This window comes from Triturus cristatus, chromosome 10 (genome assembly GCF_964204655.1).
Source record: "Triturus cristatus chromosome 10, aTriCri1.1, whole genome shotgun sequence".
NCBI lineage: Eukaryota > Metazoa > Chordata > Amphibia > Caudata > Salamandridae > Triturus > Triturus cristatus.
Genome location: NC_140593.1, coordinates 328,010,816 through 328,023,276, shown reverse-complemented (window position 1 = coordinate 328,023,276; position 12,461 = coordinate 328,010,816). Strand labels below are relative to the sequence as shown.

At 38.8% G+C, this 12,461-nt stretch overlaps 1 protein-coding gene across 1 annotated transcript in view; it reads left to right on the top strand.

The window, feature by feature from the left end:
• The window catches only part of HYCC1 (hyccin PI4KA lipid kinase complex subunit 1), a 410,819-nt gene that overhangs the window by 165,773 nt on the left and 232,585 nt on the right, over positions 1 to 12,461 (top strand). The window contains exon 4 of the mRNA XM_085631524.1: positions 3,355 to 3,534. Coding sequence (XP_085487650.1) covers positions 3,355 to 3,534 — 180 coding nt within the window. The remainder of the gene's footprint in view (positions 1 to 3,354; positions 3,535 to 12,461) is intronic.

Genomic DNA, 12,461 nt, shown 5'->3' with positions numbered 1-12,461 from the left:
GACAGGGGCCTAAATGGAACACCGGGATGGAGGGTGGTTGGTGTACCAGGCTTGCCTAGAGCCACCAGAAGCATCTTACACAACCAGGGAGGGAGGACGCCTGTGCCGCCTCCTCGTATACCTGGAGATGATGTGGTGTTGGGACGTCTTAATATTCTTTATACAACTCACAGGGAGACCATCACTCCTCGCCTGTCCAAGATTACAGCTGTGATTTCATCTAGCGTTGTTTGCACTATTAAATGTTTAAGGTGTGTGTTTTATAGCCATGCTGGCACCACTTACTCAAAGAAAGGTAACAGTATCATCAGCAGCTGCAATGTACGTTGCATGTAGGTTTAAGTAGAATGTGGAGAACTTGCGTAGGGTGTGGCGAGTGTCATAAACTCTGTCCCCCAGTACTTGTCTCTCCATAATTTCATCTGAGGCACACTGGGTGACGAATTTTGTTCACTAGGGATCTACTGGGGCATGCACGTTCTACATAGACCCTGGTGGGGTGTGCTTGCCCCAAAACTTTACTTCCAGATAGGCTTTTTCAGTAAATTCTAACAGTGTTGAGAGGAGCTCAGCCTGGATCGCTGCATCCCCAGTATAAGTGTAGCACATCGCCAGACCCTGCAGTGAATTTTCCCAATATGACGTGTCTGTTGAGGCACGCACAAGACCTCACTGGATTAACTGGGATGTTTAGTTCTCTGACATTTCATATAATCAATCTGATTGACAATCCAGAATTCCCTGGAGCCAGATCATAGTATGTCCTGCCATTAAAATGATTTGTTTCAGGCATTGAGCCATGAATTCAAAGACTGGGAGAGTACGTTCATTTGCAGTATGTATTCAGACATATAGAAAGGAGTGCAGGTAAGTAACTTTGTCCTGCACTAGGTGCGGTGAAGGAAATTAGATGAAAGCCAAATGTTTGCAAACTCCTGCTTTGTGTGTGTGTGTGTGTATGTGTATGTGTGAGTGTGTATATATATTTTTATATTATGCATGCACTTGTTTGTTTTACATTTCATAGTATGCTCTTGATTCCCTATATCTTTTTAATATCACATCTTCTCCATTTTAAATGTAAATGGGACTCTGTAGTAGTTGTATATATCCGAGCCACTGACAACTTCCTTGTTGCAGACTTGTGTATATGCTGAATGGACATGTTGTGTATTGTTCTGCAGCATTAATGCTGCTGCCCCGCTCATACTAGGTGGTCCTTGCATCAACCATGGCAGTGATTCAGGGAGGCTTGAGATTCAAAAGGTTAGTAACGTGGTGAGAGGTTACTTTGTGGGCGGACTGTGTGCTGCCTTGAAGGGAAACCATAGATTCCCCAGTCTTCTCACTTTTGTGTGCACGTGTCTTGGCCTTTAAGTGACCTTTAATACTTACCTTGGGTTAGTTGAGTGACCCTCCGGCGTTTACTTGAGTCTCTGTGAACAGTCTGAATTCTTCTGGAATGTCTTTGTTCTGAGCCCAGCCACAATAATCAGCAGTTCTACTCCTTTGAGCCTGATGCAACACTGTGAGGGACAACGATGTGTACACACTAACTCTCTTCTGGGATTATTTGCAGCAGTACGCAGAAGATGTGTCTTATTGTCAAACTTGCCTTCGTAAATGTTCTGCAGTCACCACAGATGATGATAGTGCTGTTGACTGAATTTGGTGCAGCTTCTAGTTCGGACCTGTACAAGTACTTTTCGAGTTGATGGTGTAAGGGAATGGCAGTAATTAAAAGGTTGTTGAGAGTAGGATTTGTTGAGGCCACTGTAAGTAAACGAAATGAAAAAAGGGGCCAAGTGAAAAGTAACTTGGGCACAAGCATGCACTGCATGAAAGATATACTTCATTTATAAAAGTCTTTAACAGAATTCGATTTCACTTTTCAAGTATTTAATCTCATACTTTGTTGTTCATCAAAATCATCAATGATAACATAATTTACAATGCATATATTATTTTCAATCCATTATGCATGTCAATATAACAATCAGATATTATGTTAAACAATTCAATTTCCAAGTCATAAATGCTTGAGAGTCTTCGCCCAATGCATTTCGGGACAAGAAGCTCCCTTCATCAGGGGCTATACCTGTCATAAAAACATATATGATGTCAAATTCAAAAAGCTTTTGTGTGGTATCATTACATAACAATGCTGGTGTTAAGTCAAAAAGTTAGTAAGTCACCCTTCAAGTAAAACCAAATCCACGCTAATGTCTAAGGTTGAGTAACCAAGATCATTATTATTTTAAAAAGGTGTGCAACATTCCCCCCCCCATTCCACTGTAAGTAAACCCCAGATTGATTAAATTTTTATTTTTCATCAATCTGTGACTTTCAGGTTTTTAGGTAGAAGGGATGCTTTCGCCTCTGGGACTTTTACTCTGGGGGTAGTTTGAAGCCTGTTGAGGACATCAAACACGTGTATGAGATCACTGAGACCAAGCGATTTCACTATCCATAGATCCCACACTGGGTCACCCAGAGCTGCATCAAAGCAAACACCACTAGGGAACTCCTACCGTTTGGAAAAATTCCTAATTTCCGAGTTAGACAAACAGCACCACCATGTGGCAGACTGTCATAAGTGCCAATGTTGACAATTAAGGGCCAGTACCGAGCACTGGAAACTACTGGCTCAAAGTAAGCACTTCCAGCTCCACACACTCTAATGCTTGCTTGTGGGGAAGCGAGGAAGTGGGCTCTCCAGTGCAGATCCTGTGGTGTTGCCCCCACCTGGGGGACTTTACGGATAGGATCTCCTCCGCCATCTCAAAGATCCACGGTCAGCACATAGATAAGCTACCTGATCTGGCGTTGCTTGGAAAGCCATTAGAGGGTTTGGACCCATTTCCTTCCACAGCTGGCAAGAGGATTCCACAACTCCATATGGCTACAAACACTCTATTCTATCTATTTTGGGGTAAACGTTTGTGGCCTACATAGGAGCTTTGGTTGCATAAAGTTTGGTATCCATTGGGACATGAGAAAATATCTTAAGACTTAGCAGATACAGCTAAACTTTTCACTAAACCATGGAACTCTCTCCTTTCCTATTTAAGAAGGATTACAGAGGTAGGAGTTGCCAACAAATCCTGCAAGCCCTGGGACTAACTGATCTCTCTCGGTTCCTTGGTTTGAATCGTCTGTGGCCCAGGAAGACTGACGAGTGATGAACTCTTTTAAGAACGGTCTCAAGTGGTAGGTGGGAACTTGGGAGGGTGTTTGGCAGTTGGTTTTTCGGTAGTTGCATCCATCGGAGGCTAATGTGATTAATTTTCTTTTTTTCAAAAAGAAACCATAAAAACCATTGAAACAAAAATGTTGTTTTGTTTTCCCGTTCAGTTGCTGGAACCTGTGTGCCATCAGCTCTTTGAGTTCTACCGGAGCGGAGAAGAAAGGCTTCGGCGCTTCACACTCCAGTTCCTTCCGGAGTTTATCTGGTGCTACCTCACCGTTTCAGCTAGCCGGGATCTGCAAAGTAGAGGCTCCATTGAGGCACTCCTCCTCGGCATTTATAATCTGGTTTGTACCCGTAGCTTTCCCTCTTAGTAGCAATGATTCTGTGTAGACGGTCACTGCTAAGCGGAAAAAAATAGTTGAGCTTGGGGTATGCTGTCAGCAAGCTGTATGAACTCCAATGGACCACACCTACACACGTTCCACATGATATCTCATTATGGAGCCAGGAGGCTTAATATGGGGCCCGCTTCATAAAACATCCAGAAGGAAATTAGGAGTTGTTCTCCCTTGGATTTACTTCTACATTTAGTGGGACTGCTGAAATTGTTTGTTATATTTTTGATAGCATGCAACCAGCTAGCTATTTTGTAGTAAGTACCTTCAAAAGTTCAGTTGTGTTACAGGGACTTCTCAAAGTGCAAAAGGACTTGAGTAAAAATAACCCTGTGTCATAGCAAGCTTCTTTCATCAAATGTCCATAGCTACACATTTAAAGTTAGGATTGCCAATGTTCTCCTTCCCTCTCCCAAAAAACAAACAAAAACAAGATAAATGGACGTAAGCGATACTGCCTTGGCTAAATGTGTGATTATATTATGTCGGGTCACCTCTTGATTAGAACATTGTCACTAAAGATTCATACTTTTTCATCTTGGTTCATTGATGTTCTCATGTATGGCACTCTTGTCACTCAGAGGTTTGATCACACACAGCTTCATGTGTGGTGTACTTTCCAACATAAACATGTCGACCTTTCTCAGACTCCTGAGTTGACCAAGAGTGTGTGGACCGGAACCTGCTCTGTAGTTTTGGTAAGGCATTGCTCATTACATGAGCGAACATGTCCCCCCCCCCCCCCTCCATTATCCTGTAGCTGCGGCCTTACATTCTTTTGTTGTTTTTTGTCTGGTTAATTCGCAGGTATAACACCCCAAGAAATTTAGAGGCAAGGCCTTCTACCTTTTAAGGTGCTATTTTATAACACTTGTTTCGTATGCCTACCCCTCTATCGTTCTACCACAATAAATTCAATACAATTAATTTAATCTGTAGTGAAAACCAGTAATTGCATTCATTGGCCACAGTATCTACCCTATGGTGAGGCCATTTCTTAGTAGTACTTGCCACCCTGAACAAAAGACCCTAGAGAGTTTTCCACTCTCTAGTTGTACTACCAGATGTACTGTTTACTAATGGCAAAATGAAAACCCTTATTTATGAGTTAGGCAAACCTTTCCTGTTCTCTCTTCAACGTCTGACAGTCTTGCCCCCTAAAACTTGCATTAAGAAGTTTGCTGTAACTTACACACTCATAGACTTGAATAGTAAACTAGAGTATTCCAGTGTATCAAGTGCAAATCCCATCTTGAAGAAGCCCAATCTTAGACCAATAGCCTTTTGTTATCTCTCAAAAAGCTAGATTCTTCTTTGTGTTTTGCAAGTCCCTGTGTGCTTCTGACAATACAAACCCTTTATTCTCTGAATTACGTTTTTTCTCAGTTTTTGACACCATACACCTCAAGATCATGCTAGAAAGGCTTTATTTTCTGGCTTTAGTACCTGACTCAAAAGTTCAAACCTGTTCTGTTTTCTAGGAGCCACCAAATTAACCAGTCCCACCATCTTTTCCTGTAGGGCACTTCAAGTCTTCTCTTTATCTCATCCCCTCTTTTTGCTCCCTTCATTTCTCATTAACAGCTATGATATCCTTTTGTGGTCATTTATTGATAATATGCATCTTTCTTATGTACGTGTCCTATACATCCTACTCGGTATATGTTTGAACAGCACTAAACCTGCAGGCTTTGCTTTTTGGAGTTTGTCTTCCCTGACAAAAAATCATCAACAATAAGAATATAGTTTCCAGCAACACCCCAAGGGGGTCACTGAGTTTGACCTCTCACCATCTGCCCCTTCCCTACTTTCATTACAACATCTACGGTGACCATGATTTTAGAGTTGGAATCCCACATATTAAAGCTTATCACCCGTCTGTTCAACTCCCAAAAAAAAAGAGAATAGCCCTTTTTTAGGATCCTAAAATAACAATATTTACTCAGCCACCACTTCTTTTCCTCTTGAATGTCTATCATCTGACCTGCAAGACTAAGAGGTAGTTCATTCCACACTCACTCATTATGTGCATCTATTGTACCAAAATATCTGTGACGTCATCCCCAGTTATTTGAAGACAGCACAGTGTCCCAGGGGACACTGACTCCTAATATTTGTACAGCGACTATACATGGAATATGGTAACAGGCATGATTTTTTTTTTACTTAAATATTTTTTTATGAAAAATAAAGGGATAGTAAACACTACAAAACACAAGCAAATTATACTTTATTTAACAGAGTATAACATTAAATAGATACATATGAATAAGTGATACCATAAAAAACAAACATGGTAATATGGAATATAAGTATAATAATAAGCAGAGCAAACATGAAAGGTTATTTATGCATTAAAATAATTTTTGTACAAAAAGGATAGTAGGAGAAAGGAAGAAAGGGAAAGAGAGAAAGACAGGAGGAAGAAGGGGAAGAAGAGAGAAAATAATTATTAGGGAGTTGATGAGTGTGAAGATAGGAAAGTAGTAAAAGGAAGCCAAAGTAAGTCCGATGAGATTGAGAAGAAACAGTTGATATTCTATGTTCATCACAAATAAAGTTCCACCAAGTTATACTAGATAACTGAATTGTCTTTCCAACATGATAAAATAACTTTAAAAGCAAGAAACAAGTCAAGTAAGACAGGCCTTGAAGAGAGATTTTCAAAATCATTAGATAAAGTACGGAAGAAAACATTCTGGATAGAAAGTTGAATATTACATGAGAAAATCAATAAATATTTTGCACAAATGGATTTCCAAAATTCAATAACGTTAGGACAATAATAAAGTAAGTGTGTCAAAGTACCATCAGAGGAAAGACATGACCAGCAGGAGGGAGAAATAGATGGGTCAATTTTGTGAGTAATTAGAACTCTATATAAATAAAAAATAAAGATTGTGTAATATTGGCAGCTTTAAAAGTTTTAAATATTTTTCTCCACAATAGGTCCCAATGCTGGATGGCTAATGATTGAGATGTCTTTCTCTCATAAAAAAATCAATAGAGGATTTGCTTCTCATAGTGGCAGGGAGAGAAAGAGATTTGTATATAAAGGAAGCTTTATGGATGGAGTCATTATGAACATTGTACAATGGTGTCACAGGAGTGAATGGTGTAACATCAGGTGTGAAGTTGTTATTTAATAAATATGACTTAAGCACAAGAGTTAACTGATTATATTGATGGAGACAAGAATCAGGAAGGTCATACTTCTCCTGTAGTGTGGAAAGGATAAAGTAGAGTTTTGGGAAATCAACTGATACACACAAATACCCTTTTCCTTCCAATGTTTGAAATAAAATGATTTGTGGCGAAATGTAATACATTTATTGTACCAAATAGAAGATGCAAGGAAGGCTTGACGATGGTCCGATCCATGGTTAAAAAGTGTGTGTAATAAATGGTGGGTGTATTTTGAAATAGGGTTTTTAGATTTAAATGTACAATTGGACATAGAAACAACATTTCAAAAAGAGAATTCATGTAATAAAGAGCGCTAAAAAACAACCAAATTTGGTACGGGAGAATCATGATAATCTTTAGATATAAGAAAGCAGTGTGATATAACTTGAAGTCAGGAAATCAAACACCACCATCATTTTTTGGTCTAATTAGCTTCAGTAGGGCAATGCAAGCACATTTGTTATTCCAAAGAAACCTAGTACAAATAGAACTTATTTGGGAAAAGTAGTAATTAGGAATTTTGAAGGGTAACATAGAAAGTTTAAAAAACATTAGGGACAATCATCATTTTAATAGTATCTAGTCTACCCCACCAGGTCAGAAATAGGGGAGACCAGGAATATAGTAATTTTTAGAGTTTAAGTTTTAGGGCAGAGAAATTATGAACAAGTATATCCGGTATAGTAGAAAGAACCAGATTCCTAGATATTTAATCTTTTGGGGACACCATGTAAAGTTAGTTTAATGAAACCTATAATGAAAACAAGAGGAATTTAATGGTAGGATCTCTGTTTTAGAAAAGTTTAACTTGTAACCAGAAACACTAGAAGATAAAGAAATCTCTTGTAAAAAGGATCTAAGGAAGTAAAAGGATTAGACATACTTTTGTAAATAAAAGGACCCCCTCTAAAAGGCGTGTAAGGTCAGGGAGCAAGAGGGGAAGACTAAACGACTAAACCAAAGAACAACTCCCCTAAGACCTAGATTTCTTTACCATAGATTAAATCTTGGGTTAACAACTACATATAATCATTGCATAGTTTTAACATACAGATACACAAATACATGATCTTTTTCCTTTTTGTAAAAAAAATAATTGTATTAATTAGTATTATTTTATAACTGTTGTAAATCAGTACAAATCGTTTTATATTATTTTGATAACATTCATTAGAAACACAATTTTTTTGTAAAGAGTTTTTTGATAATACAAACAAAAATATATCTAAATATATACAAAAAAACAATCTGATCCAGTTTACGAAAAGGTACTAAACATTGGAGGAAAATTATCAGAGAAAGGGGATAGCATTGTCTAGTGCCTCTGTGAAGTTTAAAAAAGGGGGAGAAATGGCCATTAACAAACACACAGGCACATGGTTCAGTATATAATAGTTTGAATAAAGAGATAGACTTGTGACCAAAACCAAACCAACGAAGGGTGGAAAACATAAAATGCCAATGTATACAATCAAATGCTTTTTCACCATCAAGCGACAAGGCTGCTAAGGGAGAAGAATATTTTTTCTCCAGTGTAAGAATATTTGAGAACATTCTGGAATTATCAGATGCAAGCCTGCCTTTAATGAAACCGGAATGGTCAGGTTTAATGAGAAGGGGGATAATGTCCTCCAAACGAGACAAAAAAGATTTTCGCAAAACTTTTACATTCGTAATTAATGAATGAGATGGGACAGTAATTTTTACATAGGGTGAGGTCTTTATCAGGCTTGGGGATAATAATAATGAGGGCTTCTCAAAAAGAACCGCTGGCCTTAGAGTTAGACAAAAATGACACAAAAAGATCAAGTAATTTAGGTACTAAAATGGAGGGGAAAAAATGAAAGAAGCTCAACAGAAGAGCCATAAGGGCCAGGAGCTATGGCTTTTTTAAGGACTTAAGAACATCAGCAATCTCCAGAGGGGAAATAACATTTTTGAGAGAAGAAAGAATGTCAGGAAAGGAGGGAGGATTAGGGAGTCCCTGAAAAAAAGATTCACTATCCCTTTCAGAGCGATCCGTATCCTCAGTATATAATTGTTCATTAATAATGTTGGAAACTGAGGACAACATCTTATTATTTTGTTCACAATGAACAGGACCAACAGTCCTCCTCTCGGATTTAATTTTTAAATAATTGTCTAACATTTTACCAGCCTTGTTTTGGCCCCCATGATATTTGGACTTGATTTTAAGAAGGACATTACAAGCGTCAATCGTACCAATTTTATTCAGGGTAGATTTAGCTTTAATTAAATCTTTTAAACTCGAGGAGGATTTGGATGTGAAGTAAGTGTGTTCAAGAGTATTAATATGTAGCAGGGTAGAGAGAGATGTAACATTCAATGCTTTTTTCTTTTTGACAGAGTAGGCTATTGTAAAAGCCCTGAAGGAAGCTTTGAAGGCATCCCAGTTATTATGTATAGATGTATCTTGAGATTGGTTGATTTGAAAAATTAATTCATAAGAGGTCCCTTCTGAAACAAATGTTTGGTCTGATAATAAAGTATCATTAAAGCGCCATCTGCCCTGTTTGGTGGTGATAAAGGACATATCAAAGGAAGACAAAACAGGAGCATGGTCAGAAATAAAAATAGAGACAATTTCGGATGATTGAATAGTGGGTACTAGGGATTTAGAAACCAAAACATAATCAATATGAGACATAGTTTGATGTACATTAGAGAAAAATGTAAATTCACATATGTCAGGGTTACATGTTCTCCATACATCGAAGAATGGACGAGAGGAAATGGTAGATTGGAAAGCCTTGTGGGAGTTATTAGATTTAAACTTGTATTTTGATTTTCTGTCAGTAAAGGGATCCAACAAATCATTCAAGTCTTCGGCAATAATAATGTTGGGGTTAGGGATAGAAGAGAGCTTCAATTTAATATTATGCCAAAATTTAGGGTCTAGTTTGACTGGACCATAAATATTGAAAAAAGGGATTGTTTTTAAAAAAAAAAAACATCATCAACCAAAACCCATTGTCCATTCGTATCACACTGAGTTGACAAAATCTGAGCATTAAGGGATTTATGGAAGAGAATAGCAATGCCACCTTTACGTTTCGCAGCAGGAGAAAAAATAACCTGGTTAACCCATTGACGCTTAAGTTTAAAAGACTCAATATCATTACAATGCGTTTCCTGTAAAAAAGCTACATGGGAATTAAGTTTAAATAAATGAGAAAGTACCTTTTAATGCTTTACGGGGTGACCCAGACCACGGACATTCCAAGAGACAACATTAAACATGTTGCAAAGAGAGGAAAGGTATATGGAAGCGGGTAAATTGGGCTGCAAGACCAATAAAAGAGACAAAAAGACACCATTTAAGGACAACCATAGGATAACATGGACACCATTTAACGAGAACCAAAAAATAACATAAATAAAAGGTAATGAAAAGGGAAGAAGAATGAATAAGAAAAACTCCTGTGAGAACAAGAAGAAAGAATAGGGAAGATAAAGAAGAGAGAAAAAAAGGCCAATACAAGAAAGAGGAAAGTGGGGAGAAAAAAATAAGATGGAGAAAAATGGAGGACAGACCAAGGATAAAGATCCAGATCTGAATTGAAACGGTTAACAGGTAGTTGAGAGGCATGTTAACGTTGAGAACAAGAATGGCAACAAGGATGCAACTAAGAGATTAAATTACAAAAAACCTCATAATAAAAGGAGACATAAAGACTGATGAGAAAAGGAGAACAACGCATACAGAGAATTAAAGATAATTAGATACCAGCATAGATAAAGACAGGGAGTAGTACAATAGAATGAAAGAAGAAGATGATTAGTAAAGAACAAAGAGAAGTATGTAATTAGAATAGAGACAGCAAAAATCTGAAAAAGAACTCGAGCATTAGTTTCCATGTTGTGAGAGGAAATACTACGCAGCAAAACTTTCAGCTTATCTGGATCATCGAAAGAACGTGAGGAACCTTCATGGGTGTTCTTGCAGAGGCATGGGTGAAGAATGCCATATTGAATGTTCAAGTGTCTCATCTGAGGACGAAGAGCTAAGAATTCTCTTTGACGTGCATTAGTTGCATTGGAGACATTCTGTGAAATAAAAAGATTGTGGCCAGATAGGGCGACGTTTAACTTTGACAGCCTTCAGGACACGCATCAGGTCAGTAAATTCCAAAAAGAGCATTATAGAAAGATTGTGGCCAGATAGGGCGACGTTTAACTTTGACAGCCTTCAGGGCACGCATCAGGTCAGTAAATTCCAAAAAGAGCATTATGATACCACGTAGTTTGGATGAATTAGGTTGATGACGGCCCAAGTGATGTGCACGTTGAATGTCGAGAGGCGGTGAAAATTGAAGATCCAGGAAATCGGGAAGAAATTGCTTCAAGAAGGACAAAATATCAGAGCCCTCAATATTCTCGGGAAGACCGTAAAGGGGAAGGTTATTTAGTCTATTTCGGTTTCCAAGGTCTTTGGTGTGGAGCTTACGCTTTTGTGTTTCTTGCTCTAGCATAGGTATTTTGGTAGAAATATCTTGAAGGTCTCTCACACGTTGTTCTAATTCTGACATCTTCCCCTCCATAACAATCCATTGATCCTCAATTTGTTGTAGCTTTTCATTAGTTGCGGACATGAACGGTTGAAGACCACGATCCTCATCCAAAATAGAGTCTAAGACAGGATTCTGGGAAGATTAAATGGGAAAAGGTGGGTCGTTCTTCGCTCTTTTTGATTTTGTGCCCGAAAAAGGAGGTTTGGAGGAGGTGTGTAAGTCACTGGCCATCTTGCAATAATGAGTAGGACTTCAAGTAGGTCATAGAGAGGGTCGAGTCCGGCCCATAGAACAAGGAGGAAATATTAAGCTCAGAACCAATAAATCAGAAAAAAGGTCACAGAGCAAAATAACCTCAATTTAGATGTATTTGTAGAAAAATAGGAGTATTAAAGATGTAGACCCTTGTTGCAAATTGATAATGTAATATAAAGGTAGTCAAGGTAGGGAAAAGAACTTTCACTATGGAAAACAACATCCAGCAAGGGGGAGACCATGGACAATTGCACCAATGGGCCTAAAAAGTATTCCAGTACAGACTAATAATATCAATAGTGGCCAAGGCGAAGTAAAAACCCATGCATTATCAGAAGCCTTTAGCTGGAGCAACGCAACCTAAATGGTGGTCGCCCGCGTCTGGAAATGGAAAGTAACCACTGCGGCTCACGGGTTCAGGAACGGACCTTCATGGTGTAGGAAAAGTTAGTGGAATGGCAGTCAATGATTGTAAAAGTTAGGACTCATCCGGAGTCAGCAGAAATTGTATGAGAAAAAACAAACAGAAGGCAAAAATCTGTAAAGTAAGCGCTGCGACCTAAAATGGCGGCCGCTCGCGTTAATGTGAGGAGAATCACTGCCACGGCTCACGGGTCCAGAAATGCACCTGTATGAGTCAGAAACAGTGTAGTAATTCACCACCAATGATCAGGAAGGAACAGCCACATCCGAAGTCAGGCAAAACAGTGTGAAAGAGGCTGAAAAAGCAATAAAGCTCCAGGTTCGTAACAGAGCTTAGGGAGAAGCCGCCATCTTGCGTCGGCGCCGAAGCCATGCCCCGGTAACAGGCATGATGATGTAGTCAATAGGACTTTTGTTTACTGGACTGAAAGTCACAGCCCCCTCTCCTGGACCATCCCACTCTGAACTGGAAGTGATTTT